The sequence below is a fragment of the Tamandua tetradactyla genome, chromosome 17 (genome assembly GCF_023851605.1).
Source record: "Tamandua tetradactyla isolate mTamTet1 chromosome 17, mTamTet1.pri, whole genome shotgun sequence".
In the NCBI taxonomy this organism is placed as follows: domain Eukaryota; kingdom Metazoa; phylum Chordata; class Mammalia; order Pilosa; family Myrmecophagidae; genus Tamandua; species Tamandua tetradactyla.
In genome coordinates this window covers 77,305,517-77,323,603 of record NC_135343.1, presented here as the reverse complement: position 1 = coordinate 77,323,603, position 18,087 = coordinate 77,305,517, and the positions used below count along the sequence as shown (strand labels likewise).

At 40.6% G+C, this 18,087-nt stretch overlaps 1 protein-coding gene across 6 annotated transcripts in view; it reads left to right on the top strand.

Annotated features, from left to right (window-relative positions):
- The first annotated feature begins 307 nt into the window (after positions 1-307).
- Positions 308-18,087, top strand: part of MEMO1 (mediator of cell motility 1) — a 164,382-nt gene continuing 146,602 nt past the window's right edge. For 3 of the 6 annotated variants that reach the window (XR_013164569.1, XM_077134991.1, XM_077134987.1), the window contains exons 1-2: positions 308-411; positions 1,113-1,190. Coding sequence is in view for 4 of the 6 variants with exons in the window: in XM_077134991.1 (XP_076991106.1) it covers positions 1,130-1,190 (61 nt within the window). In the remaining 2 variants the exon portion in view is untranslated. The other 3 variants (XM_077134986.1, XM_077134988.1, XM_077134989.1) reach the window with 3 other exon arrangements.

Genomic DNA, 18,087 nt, shown 5'->3' with positions numbered 1-18,087 from the left:
GGTGACCCTGTGAAGCAAAAATTACTATTTGCAGGCTCACACTTTACCATGTGCCTGCCTCTACAAATGAACTTAGTGGCCTGGCTAGACTTCCGTCTCTAGAATCAAAATCTTGGGGTGTCGAACCCACAAAGGATTTCTGTGTATGACGGGGCCACAAAGCTGATATCCCTGGGGGAAAGCAGTTTCGGTACTGCACGGTCCACTCCGCGTGCTCGGCATTTAAGCAATTAGGGGGAGAGGGGGAGGAAGAGGGGCTTGCCTTGCGGCTGCGTTCTGCTCCCCCCGCCCTCGCGGGGGCAGTTTGTGCTGCTGCTAAAGCCCGGAGAGCGGAGCGCACGTTGAGACTGCTCGGCGGGCTGGCAGCGGCTGCTGGGCATGCTCAGTGGGCAGGACCCATTAGAGTGGCGAGTAAGGAAGCGTTGGCTCTTCTCCTGGGTCTGCTTTCCCCCGTTCAGGCCCCGGCCCTGGGCTTTTTGTGTGTGCCGAGCGGCGGCCACCGCCGCCTCCTCGCGGGGCCGCCCGACCCCAAGTGCCGCCTGGCCTGTCCGGTTTCCGCCGTTAGCCTCGCCGCCTGGCCGGGAGGAGGAGCGGGGCGGGGCGGGGCCGGGGAGGCGGCGGGCCGGCGGGAGGGCCCTGCCCCCGGGGGGTGGGTGCGGGGAGCCCCGCGGGGGTGGGGGGAGGGCGGGCGCGGAGTCACGGGGGTGGGGTCACCGGCGGCGGCTGGGGCGGTCAGGGGAGGGGAGGGGAGGGGGCTGGAGGGGCGGCTTGGCGGAACCAGCCCCGGCTGGGCAGCGGCGGCGACTCCGGGGTCCCGGGCCAGGGCTTTCCGGGCTTCGGTGAGGCCGCCCGGAGCCCCGTCTTCCGGCGGCCGGCAGTTTGTGGGGATTGTTGCTGCCGTCGCCCCGGCTGCCATCTCCTCCTCCTGGGCCGCCACCACCTCTTCCTCCTCCTCCTGGGCCGCCACCACCTCTTCCTCCTCCTCCTGGGCCGGCCTGATTCCCTCCTCGCTGCCGCCTCCTCCTGGGCTGGGCCCGCGGTGTCTCGTCCCCTCGCGGAGCCGCTCCTGCAGCCGCCGCCGCCGCCTCCTCATTCATCCTCGTGCACCATAGGCGGCACAGGCTCCAAGATGTCCAACCGAGTGGTCTGCCGGGAAGCCAGTCACGCCGGGAGCTGGTACACCGCCTCAGGTAGGGCCCCGCGCCGGCCCGCCCGCTGCCGCCGCCGCCTGGCCCCGCGCCTGGCCGGCCGAGGTCGGCGGCCCGGCCTCGCGGCGGCGGGCGGGGACCGGGGCGCGCACGGGCAGCCGGCTGCGGACCGCGTGGGGAGGGAGCGGCCGCAGGACGGCCTCGCCACCTCCCGGGCCGGGCGGCGTCCCGCGCGGGCAGCCTGGGGCCCGCCGCCGCCACGCTCACCCCGGAGTTGTGCGAGAGCGCGAGTTGTCACCCCGGCGGCCGCCTCCTTCCCCCGGGACGGGCTGGAGGAGAGAATGTGCGCCCTGCGCTCCCCGACCCCCGTCTCCGTGCCTCCCCGTCGGGCTCCCGGGAAGCGGGCCGGCAGACCCCCAGCCCTGCAGGGCCGGTTTGCCGGCCCCCTGGTCCCGCTTCCCCGGCCCCTCGTCCGGGGAGGGCCACGCTTCCCCTTCCCCCAGCCCGCAGCCCGAGGCGCCCCCGGCCGGGAGTGGTTCTAGCGGCTGCACGCCCGGGAGCCGAGAGGAAGTCTTTCTCCCCGGCGGTTGAGGGAGAGGCAGCATTTTCTCCTCGTCTGTAAGGTGTTCCCTTCCTCTTGAAGGCTCGGAGTCGAGGGCTCTCTCACGGATCAGACCGGAGACAGGTCTCTGCGTGCGAGATCCCGAAGCGGAGGCCCCTCCCGGGCGTTTGCAGCTTTGTGCGTTGGGGGTAGGGTAGAAGTCCTGCCGAGCCGAGGCTTTGGGTGGCCTCCCAGCCCTTTTGTCAGTGTTTTCATTGTTGCTGTCATTCACGAAAGGGGCAGCTGGAGATGGCATCAGCACTTTTCCCGAGCAGCCTCACCAGTGACCAGCCAGTCCCTCAGCACCCAGCAGGTGCTGGAACCACCACCTCACGAATTAGCTCAGGTTTTGAGCTAATTTTGTTGCTCTCCACTGTCTAAAACCATTTTAGAGATCTTTCTGTAAGAGTGGAAGGATTTTCCCCTTTAATAAAGCTCTTGTTGCAACGACGGTTTTCTGGGATTATTTTCTGGAGTCACATTTCTGCTATGTTAACAAAGTTTCTCTTTTGATTCCTAATGTTCTTCGGTCATTTGGTATTGGCTTATCAATAAACACACCAACTTGTGAATGCTGAATTGGGTCATGTTTCCCTTTGCAAATAATGGGGTTGAATAGAGACATGGTTTGTGAGAAAAAGTTTTGGAAATTCATTTCTCTTAAGTTGCTAAACCAGCTTATAAATACATCCACCTTCCTGACTCACTGACGATTTCCTGTGTTAAGAAGACGCAATAGAGTTGTGTTGATTGGATTTTTCATCCTTACAGTTTGTACTGGCTTTGAATTACACAGATATGATGTTTTATAGTTACAGTGGCTTCCCTTCATGATCCTAAAGTACTTACTTCATAGACATTTAATTGATTTTCATAACTGAGAATGTCAGTTAAGCTATTCTTGTTCAGCATATGGGAAAATGTAGAGAACTCAGTGATCCAGAGACAGAACAGAAATTGAGAAATGAGAATTCCTGGTACCTGGGTTTGTCCTACAATCACCAGGCTAGTGTATTGATGTTAAATTTATCAATAAATAGTAGCCTTTTCAGGGTTTTAAATAACTAAGCTTTTTTGTTAGTGGTTTGAAGAGTTAAAGTCTCTTTTCACTTTCATAGCCATCTTTTGGTTTCTTTTGTTTTGGTTTTCTATACCTTTTAGTAAGTGTTTTAAACTGTTTTTGGTGGTTTGCATTGCAGTGTGAGTGCATGAGTCAAGGCATTTTTATAGGTTCATGAACATTCTCTGGGTAGTAAAATAAGGAATAGGTCATACTTGGGACCTGAAAAGTCTTCTTCAGTTTATCTTCGCCAAAATGACACAAATCTTTTAAGCTTGCTTCCATCTCAAAAAATTCTGTAATTAGGATTTATTAACAACTGAACTAAAACAGACTCTGTTCTTTAAAAATTTAAATATTTTCTTATTTCCCTAAACTGGGAGTAAAGTCAGTAATGCAATTTGGAAATATAAATTGTCAGAGAAACTTACTTATTATTAAAAAAAAAATTCAGGACATTTGTGTAAGAATTGAGTGAATTTAAAATAATTTAAGTTATAAAAGATCATTTTGTGTTTTTTAAAAAGTGAAATAAAAGTTGAAGTAAGTAAACTTTGAGTTGATCTAGTACCTTCTGTATTTAATATTATGCCAAATATACCCATATTGATAATATTGATCGTTGAAAACATTCAACTTGTTATTTTTTCTCTGGGAAACTAGCCCTTAAAACTTGTGAAGAGTAGGAGAGAGACAGATGTGTTTGTGGATTGTCATTCTGTGCTTCCTACAGCATTTGGGTTGTGTCCATAGAATTCAAATGTTCAATTACTGATATAAGTAAGGGTGAAATAACATTTGCTTCAATTATCTAGCTACTTCAGAAAAATAAAAAAACATATATACACACATATACCTATCTTCATTTTTTCACATATACCTATATTCATTTTTATTTACCCCTTGTTACATGCTAGATCATTTTGTAAAGAGTAACATAAATTGTTCCCTGTCCCCAAGGAATTTGCAGTTTATTTGAAGTAAGTAATTACTCAAGGCAGCAAATAGCAGGTAATTTGAAGTAAGTGCTTTTAAGTATTCTGAGGAGGGCTAGAATCACTTATAGATAGGATTTGAACTGTGCTTTGAAGGCAAGGTATTTGGGTAGGTTTAGAGCTGGAGGAAAGAACATTGGGGAGCATCACAAAGATGGAGAGGCAGGTAAATGTAAGTAGGCCAATTTACTAAACCCAGGGGTGTAGTCCATGAATCTGGAAAGGTTTTAGAGCTAGATTATAAGTACCTGTGAATGCTGGACTAAGGAATTTGACTGATAAATGGGCAGTGAAAATGAATGGAGAATTTTCTGAGCAGGGGACTAATATGATGTAAGTAGCATTTTAGGAAAATTAATCGTATAGGAAGGTTAATCTTCGCTTCTTTATGGGTGTAAAACAGGAATCCTCTGGCCTATGGACCAGATCTGTCCTGTGACCTTATTCTTTTAAGGTAAAAAAGAAAAAAGAAGAAATGCAACAGAGACCTGAAGTGAGTTTTAAACCCACTACTATTTGACCTTTAGAAAAAGTTTGCTGACCTCTAGGGTAGGTTTGTAGTTCTCAAAATGTTATTTCTACAGGGTGCACGGGTGGTTCAGTGGTAGAATGTTCGCCTTCCATGCGGGAGACCCAGGTTTGTTTCCTGGACCATGCATCTCCCCCCGAAAAAATGTTATTTCTAGACTGGTGGCATAATGTATCCCTGGTCTGTATTGTCTCCAGATTTTTTACAGTTTTCATTTCCTTATTTCAGGCCCTTGTTATCTTTTGTCAGGACAGTTAAAACTGTCTCCTAATTGGCTTTCTTGCTGCCAGTCCTATCCGCCCTTAAGTCCATTCTCTACCTGGCTTTCAGAGTAATCTGTTTGATCACATCATTCCTTTGCTTAAAACCTTACTGTCCTGTCTTGCCTATTGGATAAGGTGATAAGGTCTGAGTTCCTTTAGGTCTTGGCCTCTTCCTATCTCTTTTGTGCCACTTTTCCCTATCCCATCTAGGTTGTTGCTTTTTATCATCATCGAGCTATATCTAGCAGCTCTTTCTTGTTTCTGTAAATATATGATGCTGTTTCTTATTCCCGTACTTTTGTCCAAGCTTTTCCCTCTGGTGGGCTGCTCTTTGCCAGGATAACTCCTACTCACTTTTTGAAGAATCAGTTGTTACCATCTCCAAGAAGTCTACCCTGATACCGTTTCCTCACAGCTACACATTTAATGTTCCTTTGTGCTCTCCTAATATCGTATTCCTATCTCTATGCCTTGTTATTTGCATATGTGTTCTAGAAGATAGGAACTCCTTGAAGTCAGGAACCATACCTTACTCTTTTTCTTCCCCAAATATTCTTGGAGTTTTGTTTTTTTTAATAATTTCAAGCTTACAGAAAAGTTGCAAAATTATACACATCCTATACAGAGAACTCCAAAATACTTCCATCCTTCCTGGATTCCCAGATCCACCAATTTTACCATTTTGCCACCTTCGCTGCATCTGTCTATCTAGTTTCTGAACATATGAGGGCAAATGCCTACGTCATACTCCTTGAACACATAATGCTTCCATGTACATTTCTTAGCAAGGATATTCACTTATGTAATCAATTGAAATGAATTTATCAAATTCAAGAAATTTAACCTTGATATAAAAGCTTACATTCTATATTCTATTTTTGTCTTATCCTAATAATGTCCTTTTGAGCCTTTTCTCCTTCATTTTTAGATCCAGTAACATTATTATATTTAATTATCATTATCTCTTTAGTTTCTCTCTTTCTTTTTAAATTAATTTTGGAAACATATATGCAACATGGATCTTCCCATCCCAGCCTTCCCAAGCACGAGTATGCATTCAGTTGGATTAATTCCTTTCATCATGCTGCAGTACCCTCCCACCATCCATTCATACACCTTTCCCTTCACCCTAATAGAACTCCTACACTCGTTTTGCATAACTTCCCCTTGTCCCTGCGCCCCAACCCTCCTCCCCACGGGGGGTAAATTGTACTCTACTTTCTGTCTCTATGAGTTCACGTATTCTCTGATATATTCCTTGTGGTTACCATGGGGCCTTAAATTTAACATTCCAAATCTACAATTTTGTTTGCTTTGATACCAACTGAACTTCAGTAACATAGATAAACTGTTCCTTTCCCCCTGTCCCCCTACTTTTAAGAAATTGTCCCAAATTCCATATTTATGTATAAACCATTAGTGGTTTATATTAATAATAAACATTGATTTATCATCATATTTTATGCATTTGCCTTTTAGATCATGTAAGAAATAAAAAATAGAGTTACAAATCAAAATTTTAGTAATATATTGGTATTTATAATTTACCCATGTCATTATCTTTACTGGAAATCTTTTTTTTTAATTTCCTTTATTGTATAGTATAGCATATATAGAAAGCAAAGAAATAAGAAAGGAGTAGTTTTCAAACCACTCTTCAATAAGTGGTTACAGGACAGATGCAAGAGTTTGTCATGGGCTACCATACGATCCTTTCATATTTTTCCTTCTAGCAGTTCCAGAATATAGGAGGCTAGAGGGCTTACATACTTTTTTATCATCACAATCGACTTTTTTCCTTCTTTTTTTGTGAAAAATAACATATATACAGAAAAGCTATAAATTTCAAAGCGCAACACCACAATTAGTTGTAGAGCATATTTCACACTTTAACATGGGTTACAATTTCACAATTTTAGGTTTTTACTTCTAGCTGCTCTAAAATACTGGAGACTAAAAGAGATATCAGTTTAATGATTTGGCATTGTATAACTCCACCATCATCTTTGATCTTTCCGTCCCTCTCTTTAAGGGTGTTTGGGCTATGGCAAGTCTGAATTTTGATATTGGAAGGGTCTGTTACTAATATGGGGTAGGAAGAGGGAACTATCTGATGTTCTGGAGAGGCTGAGCTAGGTTTCAGGATTTATCTGGACCAGGGACCCATTTGGAGGTTGTAGGTTTCTGGAAAGTTAACTCTAGTGCATGGAACTCTTGTGGAATCTTATGTATTGCCCTAAGTGTTCTTTAGGATTGGCTGGAATGGTCCTGATTGGGGGTTGGCAGGTTATGATAGGTAGCAAGGTCTACCTGAAGCTTGCGTAAGAGCAGCCCCCAGAGTAGCCTCGACTCTGTTGAACTCTCTGTGCCACTGATACTTTCTTAATTACACTTCTTTCCCCCCATTTGGTCAGGATAAAATTGTTGATCCCATGGTGCCAGGTCTGGATTCATCCCTGGAAGTCATTTCCCACGTTTCCAGGGATACTTTCACCCCTGGATGTCATGTCCCATGTAGGTGGGAGCGCAATGATTTCACTTGTAGAGTTGGGCTTTTTACTAGAAATCTTTATTTCTTCATTTCTTCATGTGACTTCAGTTTATTGCCTAGTCTCTTTTCCTTTCAATTTATAGAAATGCCTTTTGCATTTCTCGTGGGGCTGGTCTAGTGGTAACAAGTCCCTCAGCTTTTGTTTACTTGGGAATGTGTAAACTCCTCCCTCATTTTTTTAAAATGATTTTTAAAAACAGCTTTATTATGGTATAATTCACATACAATACAATTCATCTATTTAAAATGTACAATTCCGTGACTTTTAGTATATTCAGATATGTACAGTCATCACCACAGTCAATTTTAGAACATTCTCATCACTTCAAAAGGAATCCTGTACCTTTTAGCTATTCCCTCCTTACCCTTCCATCTCTCAAACACCAGCCCTAGGCAACCACTGATCTTTCTATCTCTGTAGATTTCCCTGTCTGGACATTTCACATGACTAGGATCATATGGAGGGAATCTTTTGTAACTGGCTTCCCTCCCTTGGAATAATGTTTTCAGGGTTCATCCCTGTTGTAGCATGAATCACTATTTCATTCCTTTTTATGGCTTATGTTTTTTTTTCTTAACATTTTTTATTGTGAAATATATACAGAAAAGTCATAAATTTCAAAGTACAGTTTAACAAGTACTTATACAGCAAATTTCAAAGTATAGCATGGGTTACATTTTCAAAATTTAAGGTATTTCCTTCTGACTGTTCTAATACACTAGAAAGACATATCTGTATAATGATTCAGTAGTCATAATCCTTTGTTAAATTCTAACTTCTCTGTTGTAACTCCTCCCGTTCATTTGATCATTCTCTCAGTCTTCAGGGGTATTTGGGCAATGATCATTCTAACTTCTTCATGTTGAAAAGGGGTGTCAACATTATGGGATGGGGGATGCACTGATTGATATTCCTGGAGAGGTTGGTACCTGTAAGTTTCAGGACTTATCTGGCATAGGAACAGTCTGGAGATTTTAAGTTTCTGAAAAATAAATATAGTAAGTCAAAGTTAATATTTATTTTATTTATTAAACATACCAACATACAAACACAAACATTCTTACCATATGATCATTCTATTCTACATATATAGTCAGCAGCTCATAATATCATCACATAGTTGTATATTCATCATCATGATCATTTCTTAGAACATTTTGCATCAATTCAGAAAAAGAAATAAAAAAACAGAAAAAAATTCATACATGCCATACCCCTTACCCCTCCCTTTCATTGATAACTAGCATTTCAATCCACTAAATTCATTTTAATTTGTTTCCCCTATTATTTATTTATTTTTAATCCATATGTGTTACTCTTCTGTCGATAAGGTAGATAAAAGGAGTATCAGACACAAGGTTTTCATAATCACACAGTCACATTGCAAAAGCTGTAGCATTATACAATCATCTTTAAGAAACATGGCTATTGGGACACAGCTCTACATTTTGAGACAGTCCCTCCGGCCTCTCCATTACACCTTAACTAAAAAGGTGATATCTATATTATGCGTAAGAATAACCTCCAGGATACCCTCTTGACTCTGTTTGGAATTTCTCAGCCATTGACACTTTATTTTGTCTCATATCGCTCTTCCCCTTTTGGTCGAGAAGGTTTTCTGAATCCTTTGATGCTGAGTCCCAACTCATTCTAGGATTTCTGTCCTACATTGCCAGGAAGGGGTGTCATGTCCCACGTAGAGAGGGGGAGGGCAGTGAGTTTGCTTGTTGTGTTGGCTGAGAGAGAGAGGCTACATCTGAGCAACAAAAGAGGTTCTCTTGGGGGTGACTCTTAGGCTTCATTGTAAGTAGGCTTTGCCTATCCTTTGCCTATGAATAAACCCCAAGATTGGGGGCTCAGTCTATTGCTTTGGTTGTCCCCACTGCTTGTGAGAATATCAAGAATTCTCCACTTGGGGAAGTTGAATTTTCCCCCTTTCTAACCATTCCCTAAAGGGGACTTTGCAAATATTTTTTTATTCACTGTTGAGATTACTCTGGGATTTATTGGGGCATCACTCTGGACAAACCTACAAGGTTCCATGTACTATGGTGTTCAATTAAGCTGTCCACATAAGGTATGCTAGAAACTGCACAGGTCAAAATATAAATTTTGTGACAAATAAGCATTTTTTGCTTTAGTCTCACATATAAGTAAGTTTTAAAATATTGACATCTATTTTCAACAGCCTGCAGTATTGACATTCCTTTGTTCTTCCTCATGCAAAAACATTTTTAAATTTGTCCATTTAATCACTGTCATTATATACTGTACGCATTCCTAGATTATTCCCTCTCAGTCTTTATCCTCTCTCTTTCCTTCTGATTTCATTTGTGCCCCCAGGCCTCCTTCCTCTGTCTTTACATTCAGCTTCATTCAGTGTTCTAACATTATTGTATTACAGTTAGGTAGTATTATGCTATCCATTTCTAAATTTTTATAATCAGTCCTGTTGCACAATCTGTATCCCTTCAGCTCCAGTTACCCAATATCTACACTATTTCTATCTCCTGATGGTCTCTGTTACCAACTGAAGTTTTCCAAGTTCATTTACTAATGTCAGTTCATATCAGTGAGACTATACAGTATTTGTCCTTTTGTTTCTGGCTAATCTGACTCAGCATAATGTCCTTAAGGTTCATCCATGTTGTTTCTACATACTTCATAACTTTTATTCTGTCTTACAGCTGCATAATATTCCATCGAATGTATATGCCACAGCTTGTTTAGCCATTTGTCTGTTGATGGGGATTTAGGCTGTTTCCATCACTTGACAGTTGTAAATAATGCTACTATACACATTGGTGTGCAAATGTCCATTTGTGACCTTGCCGTCATGTCCTCCGATTAGATAGATACTTAGCGATGGTATTGCCGGGTGATATGGCAGTTCTATGCTTAGCTTCCTGAGGAACCGCCAAACTGCCTTCCACAGCAGTTGTACCATTTACATTCCCACCAACAGTGGATAAGTGTGCCTCTTTCTCCACATCCTCTCTAGCACTTGTCATTTTCTGTTTTATTGATAATGGCTATTCTGGTGAGTATGAGATGATATCTCATTGTGGCTTTGATTTACATTTCCCTAATAGCCAGGGAAGTTGAGCGTCTTTTCATGTGCCTGTTCACCATTTATATTTCCTCTTCTGAGAAGTGTCTTTTCATGTCTTTTGTCCATTTTGTAATTGGGTTGTCTGTCTTTTTGTTGTTGAGTTGCACAATCTCTTTATATATTCTGGATACTAGATCTTTATCTGATATATTGTTCCCAAATATTGTCTCCCAATGTGTAGGCTGTCTTTTTACTTTCTTGATGAAGTTCTTTGATGCACAGAAGTGTTTAATTTTGAGGAGTTCCCATTTATTTCTTCTTTCTTCAGTGCTTGTGCTTTGGGTGTAAGGTCTAGGAAACCGTCTCCTAGTACAAAATTTATAAGATATTTCCCTACATTTTCTTCTAACAGTTGTATGGTCTTAGATGTAATGTTTAGGTCTTTCATCCATTTTGAGTTTTAGGTCTTTCATCCATTTTGAGTTTTGTAGAGGGTGTGAGATATGTATCCTCTTTCATTCTTTTGCATGTGGATATCCTGTTCTCTAGGTAGATATATCTAGTTCTATATCTGAACACTTTGTGCAATTCCATTGATCAATATATTTATCTTTATGCCAGTATCATGCTGTTTTAACCACTGTAGCTTCATAATATGCCTTAAAGTCAGGTAGCATGAGACCTCCAACTTTATTTTTCTTTCTCAGTATACTTTTAGCTATTCGGGGCGCCCTGCCCTTCCAGATAAATTTGGTTATTGGTTTTTCTATTTCTGAAAAGTAAGTTTTTGGGATTTTGATTGGTATTGCATTGAATCTGTAAATCAGTTTAGGTAGAATTGACATCTTAGCTATATTTAGTCTTCCAGTCCATGAACACGGTATGCCCTTCCATTTATTTAGGTCTTTTGTAATTTCTTTTAACAACTTCTTTTAGTTTTCTTTGTATAGGTCTTTTGTCTCTTTAGTTAAATTTATTTCTAAATATTTTATTCTTTTGGTTGCAATTGTAAATGGAATTTTTTTCTTGATTTCCCCCTCAGATTGTTCATTACTAATGTATAGAAATACTATGGATTTTTGAGTGTTGATCTTTTAACCTGCCACTTTGCTGTACTTATTTATCAGCTCTAGTAGTTTTGCTGTGGATTTTTCGGGGTTTTCGGCATGTAGTATGATATCATCTGTAAACAGTGAGAGTTTTACTTCTTTCTTTCCAATTTTGATGCCTTGTCTTTCTTTTTTCTTGTCTAATTGCTCTGGCTAGAACTTCCAACACAATGTTGAATAACAATGGTGATAGTGGACATCCTTGTCTTGTTCCTGATCTTAAGGGGAAAGTTTTCAGTTTTTCCCCATTGAAGATGATGTTAGCTGTGGGTTTTTCATATATTCCCCTTATCATGCTGAGGAAGTTCCCTTGTATTCCTATCCTTTGAAGTGTTTTCAACAGGAAAGGATGTTGAATTTTGTCAAATGCCTTCTCTGCATCAATCGAGATGATCATGTGGTTTTTCTGCTTCGATTATATTAATTGATTTTCTTATGTTGAACCATCGTTGCATACCTGGGATGAATCCTACTTGGTCATGGTGTATAATTCTTTTATTGTGCTGCTGGATTCGATTTGCAAGAATTTTGTTGAGGTGTTTTGCATCTATATTCATTAGAGAGATTGGTCTGTAGTTTTCTTTTCTTGTAATATCTTTGTCTGACTTTGGTATGAGGGTGATGTTGGCTTCGTAGAATGGGTTAGGTACCTTTCCCTCCTCTTCAGTTTTTTTGAAGAGTTTGAGCAGGATTGGTAGTAATTCTTTCTTGAATGTTTGGTAGAATTCACATGTGAAGCCAGCTGGTCCTGTACTTTTCTTTTTGGGGAGCTTCTTTTTTTTAAATTAATTAAAAAATTTTTTTTAAATACCAAAAAAACACCAAACAAACAAACATTCTTAACTTTTGATCGTTCCTTTCTATATATATATAATCAGTAATTCACAATATCATCACATAGTTGCATATTCATCATCATAATCATTTTTTGCAACATTTGCCCCTATTCAGAAAAAGAAATAAAAAGAAAACAAACAAACAAAAATTCATGTATACCATACCTGTTACCCCCTTCATTGATCACTAGCATTTCAATCTAAATTTATTTTAACATTTATTCCCCCTATTATTTATTTTTATTCTATATGTTTTGCTCATCTGTTGATAAGGTAGATAAAAGGTGCATCAGACACAAGGTTTTCACAATCATGCAGTCACATTGTGAAAACTTTATCATTATATATAATCATCTTCAAGAAACATGGCTATAGAACACAGCTCTACATTTTCAGGCAGTTCCTTCCAGCCTCTCCATTACATCTTGACTAACAAGGTGATATCTATTTAATGCGTAAGAATAACCTCCAGGATAACCTCTCAAATCTGTTTGGAATTTCTCAGCCATTGAGGATTATTTGGGGAGCTTCTTAATGACTGAGTCAGTTTCTTTACTTGTGATTGGTTTGTTGAGGTCGTCTATTTCTTCTCGAGTAAATGTTGGTTGTTCATGCCTTTCTAGGAAGTTGTTCATTTCATCTACATTGTCAAGTTTATTAGCATAAAGTTGTTCATAGGATCCTCTCATTACTTCCTTTATTTCTGCGGGGTCAGTGGTTATGTCTCCTTTTCCATTTCTGATTTTATTTATTTGCGTCTTCTCTCTTATTTTTTGTTGTTCTTGCTGAGGGTCTATCAATCTTATTGATTTTCTCATTGAACCAACTTCTGGTTTTGTTGATTTTCTTGATCGTTTTCATGTTCTCAATTTCATTTATTTCTGCTCTTATCTTCATTATTTCTTTCCTTTTGCTTTCTTTGGAGTAGTTTGTTGTTCTTTCTCTAGTTCTTACAAGTGGATAGTTAATTCCTCGACTTTTGTTCTTTCTTCTTTTTTGATAAAGGCATTTAGGGCACTAAATTTCCCTCTTAGCAATGTTTTTGCTGCATCTCATAGATTTTATATGTTGTGCTTTCATTTTCATTTGCCTCTAAATATTTACTGATTTCTCTTGTAATTTCTTCCTTTATGCACTGTTTGTTTAAGAGTGTGTTATTGAGCCTCCATATATTTGTGAATTTTCTGGCACTCTGCCTATTATTGATTTCCAGCTTCATTCCTTTATGATCTGCGAAAGTATTTTGTATGATTTCAGTCTTTTCAAATTTATTGAGAGTTGCTTTGTTACCCAGCATATGCTCTATCATGAGAATGATCCATAAGCCCTTGAGAAAAAGGTGTATCCTGCTGTAGTGTGGTGTATCTGTTAAGTCTAGCTGATTTATTGTATTGTTCAAATTCTCTGTTTCTTTAGTGATCCCCTGTCTAGATGTTCTGTCCATTGATAGTGTGGGGAATTGAAGTCTCCATGTATTATGGTAGAGGTGTCTATTTCTCCTTTCAGTGTTTGCCTCATGTATTTTGGAGCATTCTGGCTCAGTCCATACATATTTGTGATGGTTATGTCTTCTTGTTGAGTTGTTACTTTTGTTAATACATGGTGTTCTTCTTTGTCTCTTTTAACTGTTACTTTTGTTAATACATGGTGTTCTTCTTTGTCTCTTTTAACTGTTACTTTTGTTAATACATGGTGTTCTTCTTTGTCTCTTGTAACGGTTTTACATTTGAAGTCTAATTTGTTGGATATTAGTATAGCTACTCCTGCTCTTTTCTGATTGATGTTTGCATGAAGTATCTTTTCCCAACCTTTCACTTTCAACCTGTGTTCATCCTTGGGTCTAAGATGTGTTGCCTGTAGACAGCATATAGATGGGTCCTGTTTTTTAATCCATTCTGCCAATCTGTGTCTGTTGGTTGCAGAGCTTAATCCATTAACATTTAGTTTTATTACTGTATGGGCAGTACTTTTTCTACCATTTTGCCTTTTGGATTTTATATGTCATATCTAATTTTTCTTCTTTTTTACCTTTACTAATAGTCTTCATTTCTACACTCTTCTCCACATCTCTCTCTCCTGTCTTGTCTTATCTGTCTCTAGTGTTCCCTTTAGTATTTCTTGCAGAGCCAGTCTCTTGGTCACAAATTCTCTCAGTGAATTTTTGGTCTGAAAATGTTTTAATTTCCCCCTCATTTTTGAAGGACAATTTTGCTGTGTATAGAATTCATGGTTGGCAGTTTTTTTCTTTTAGTAATTTAAATATATCATCCCACTGTCTTCTTGCTTCCATGATTTCTGCTGAGAAATCTACGCATAGCCTTATTTGGCTTCCCTTGTATGTGATGGATTGCTTTTCTCTTGCTGCTTTCAAGATTCTCTCTTTCTCTTTGAAATCTGACATTCTGATTAGTAAGTGTCTTGGAGGATATCTATTTGAATCTGTTCTTCTATGGGGTACGCTGCACTCCTTGGATCTGTAATTTTAAGTCTTTCATAAGAGTTGGGAAATTTTCAGTGATAATCTCCTCCATTAGTTTTTCTCCTCCTTTTCCCTTCTCTTCTTCTGGGACACCCACAACACGTATATTCATGTGCTTCATGTTGTCTTTCAGTTTCTGAGTCCCTGCTCATATTTTTTCCATTCTTTTCTCTATATTTTCTTTTTCTTGTCAGATTTCAGATGTTCTGTCCTCCAGTTCACTAATCCTATCTTCTGCCTCTTGAAATCTGACATTGTAGGTTTCCATTGTTTTTTTCACCTCTTCTTCTTTGCTTTTCATTCCCATAAGTTCTGTGATTTGATTTTTCAGACTTTCAATTTCTTCTTTTTGTTCATTCCTTGACTTCTTTATATCCTCCCTCAATTCATTGATTTGATTTTTGATGAGGTTTTCCATGACTTTGTTGTCTTTCTATTCTTTGACATTCATTTCAGCTTCTTCTGGACCAATAGCTTAGGTTTTGTTTAACAGATCAGAATTTTTCAGTTCTTGTTTTCTTGTTTCTTTCCTTGCCTATATGATGCCTTCCCCCCACTCCCCTCAGAAGGGTCTACTTATGTATTGTAGACCCCATACAAATTTTTTTCCCAGACCAAATTGGCCGCCTCTTAGGAGGAAAGAGTCATCTGCTTCAGTTTTCCCTGAGGGTGAGATCTAGCAGATTGAAAGACTTTCCTATGAAGCCTCTGGACTCTGTGTTTTTCCTATCCTGCTCAGTATGTGGCGGTTTCCTGCCTGCAGTGCCCACCAGCATAAAGTGATGTGGTACCTTTAACTTCAGTAGACTCTCCCTGCTGGGGTGTGGTGGAGACAGAGGAGAGGTTGTAGACTGGCTTTAATCATTTCACTTTTCCAGACCTTAGGGTCTGAATTCCTTGAGTGAGGGAATCCACCTGATCTGGGTCCCACCCCTCTCCCCAGGATGGCACAGTCTTCAGACAAACACTCACACAAGCTTAGTTCTGCATATGCCTGGGGCACTGGAGCCCGAGAAGCCTTGCAGCTGTATCCAAAGAGCAGTCATGTTGTAGAAACACAGCCACAGAAAAGAAAGAAAAATCCTTTCAGAGCTGGACCCCCGTTCCTTGGGTTTGCCAGTTAAGAGCTTAAGGTGGTAAGTTGCTTTGTGCATCTCCAGGTCCTTTGTGCCCCCTCCTTACCTTCAGGGCCCAGACCCTTTCAATATTATGTACTATCGGATACGATTCCTTTTCCTTTTTTCTTTTTCTGTCAGCCCTGTCCCCTCTGCACTGGGGCGAAAACCAGCAACCTCCGCTTTGACTCGAGATTCAGCTGAGCTGATGGCCTACTTTTAGTAGTCAGAATTTGTTAATTAATTCCACAGCTGGACCTTGGTTGTGCTCAGCCCCTGCTGCTGGTAAAGTCCCTTTCCCTTCCCCTCTAGGAAGCAGCCTGTGTGGGAGGGGCTCCAGCTGGCTTGGTTTGGGGGGACTTACGGTTCTGAATGGACTCACAGCTGGTCCAGACTGGGGTATGCTTTGTGTCCTGTCGCTGACGTGGCCCCAGGAGTTGTTCTGTACTGTTCATGGCTATTTACTAGCTGCTCTGGAGGATGAACTAAATCCCATACCTCGCTAAGCCACCATCTTGGCCTGATCTCCTCAGGTAAAAGTTTTATAGCATCTTGGAGCCATGAGTTTTCTTTAGGGTTTTCTGGAATACTATTGGTTGGGGCTTGTTATACCATGGCAATTTATAATGTCTTGCTGAAGCTTATGTAACAGTAAATTCCAGAATGAGTTCTTGACTTTATTTGAAATCTCTTAGCTGCTGAAACCTTATTTTGCTACATTTCTTTACCCCCTTTTGGTCAAGGAGGCATTCTCATATCCGATGATGCCAAGGTCAGGCTCATCCCTTGGAGTCATGTCCTGTATTGCCAGGGAGACTTACATCCTTGAAAGTAAAGAAGTGAAAGCTTGTCACTCTGGGTTTCAGGATTTTATCTGGCCTAGGAATCATCTGGGGGTTATAGATTTCAGGAAAATAAACTTAGTGCATGAAACTTTTATATAGAGTCTCAGTTAGAGCCCTAGGTGTTCTTAAGAGTTGACAGTAATGATGTTGGTTGAAGTTTGGCAAAGCGTGATTATAGCAATATTTAGCTAAAGCTTTGCATGAGAGTAGTCTCCAGAATAGCCTTTCAACTCTATTTGAACTCTCTCAGCCACTGATATTTTATTTTGTTACATTTCTTTTCCTCCTTTTGGCCAGGAAGGCATTGTCAATCCCATGGTGCCCAGCCAGGCTTATCCCTGGGAGTCATGTCTCACGTTGACAGGGAGACTTTCACCCTTGAATGTCATATCTCACTTAGGGGGGAGAGTAATGATTTTCCTTGCAGAGTTGGTCTTAGAGAGAGAGAGAAGCCAAAGAGGTTTTCTGGAAGCAACTCTTAGGCCTCATTATAGGTAGTCTTAGTTCTCCATTACAGAAATAAAGTTTCATAAGGGCAAGCTTTGAATTAAAGGGCTTAGCCTATTTTCCTGGTAACTCCCAATGTTCGAGAGCATACTGAAGGTTTCCCAGATGGGAAAATTTAACAATTCCATATTTTTTTCTTTGGACCCTCAAGGGACTTCACCAATACTTTTTTAAATTATCAGCCCCCCATGGTTTGAGGTGTTGTTGGGTATTACATCAAGCTATGCAGAATTACAAGGCCTTATTCCAGTTCAGGACTCCATGAATTTTGGATTCTTTAAATGAGCTATCCAGAGGTTGATTTAGAGTGTGTGTTACAGAAAATTTAGATTCCTGAAACAGTAAACCTCTTTGCCTTTCGTCTTATACAGTAGGTGAAACTTAAAGTACATGTACTATCATCTTTCATCCTGTGTTTTGATTTACCGTACCATCCAGATCAGCCTCTTATTTTATTATTTTAAACATAACAACATCCAAACGTGAACATTCTTACCATATGATCATTCCATTCTTAGTATATAATCAATAACTCATAATATCATCACATAGTTGTATGTTCATCACCATGATCATTTCTTAGAACATTTGCATCAATTCAGAAAAAGAAAACAGAAAAAAACTTATATGCCCTACTGTTTACCCCTCCCTCTCATTGACTGCTAGCATTTCCATCTACCCAATATATTTTAGCCTTTGTTTCCCTTGTTTTTTTTCTATACCCCTTACCACTCCCTTTCATTGATCACTAGCATTTCAATCTACTAAATTTATTTTAGCATTTATTCCCCCTATTATTTACTTATTTTTAATCCATATGTTTTACTCCTCTGTCCATACCATAGATAAAAGAAGCATCAGATACAAGGTTTTCACAATCACACAGTCACATTGCAAAAGCGCTATCATTATGCAGTCATCTTCAAGAAATGTGGCTACTGGAACACAGCTCTACATTTTCAAGCACTTCCCCCCAGCCTCTCCAATATACCTTAA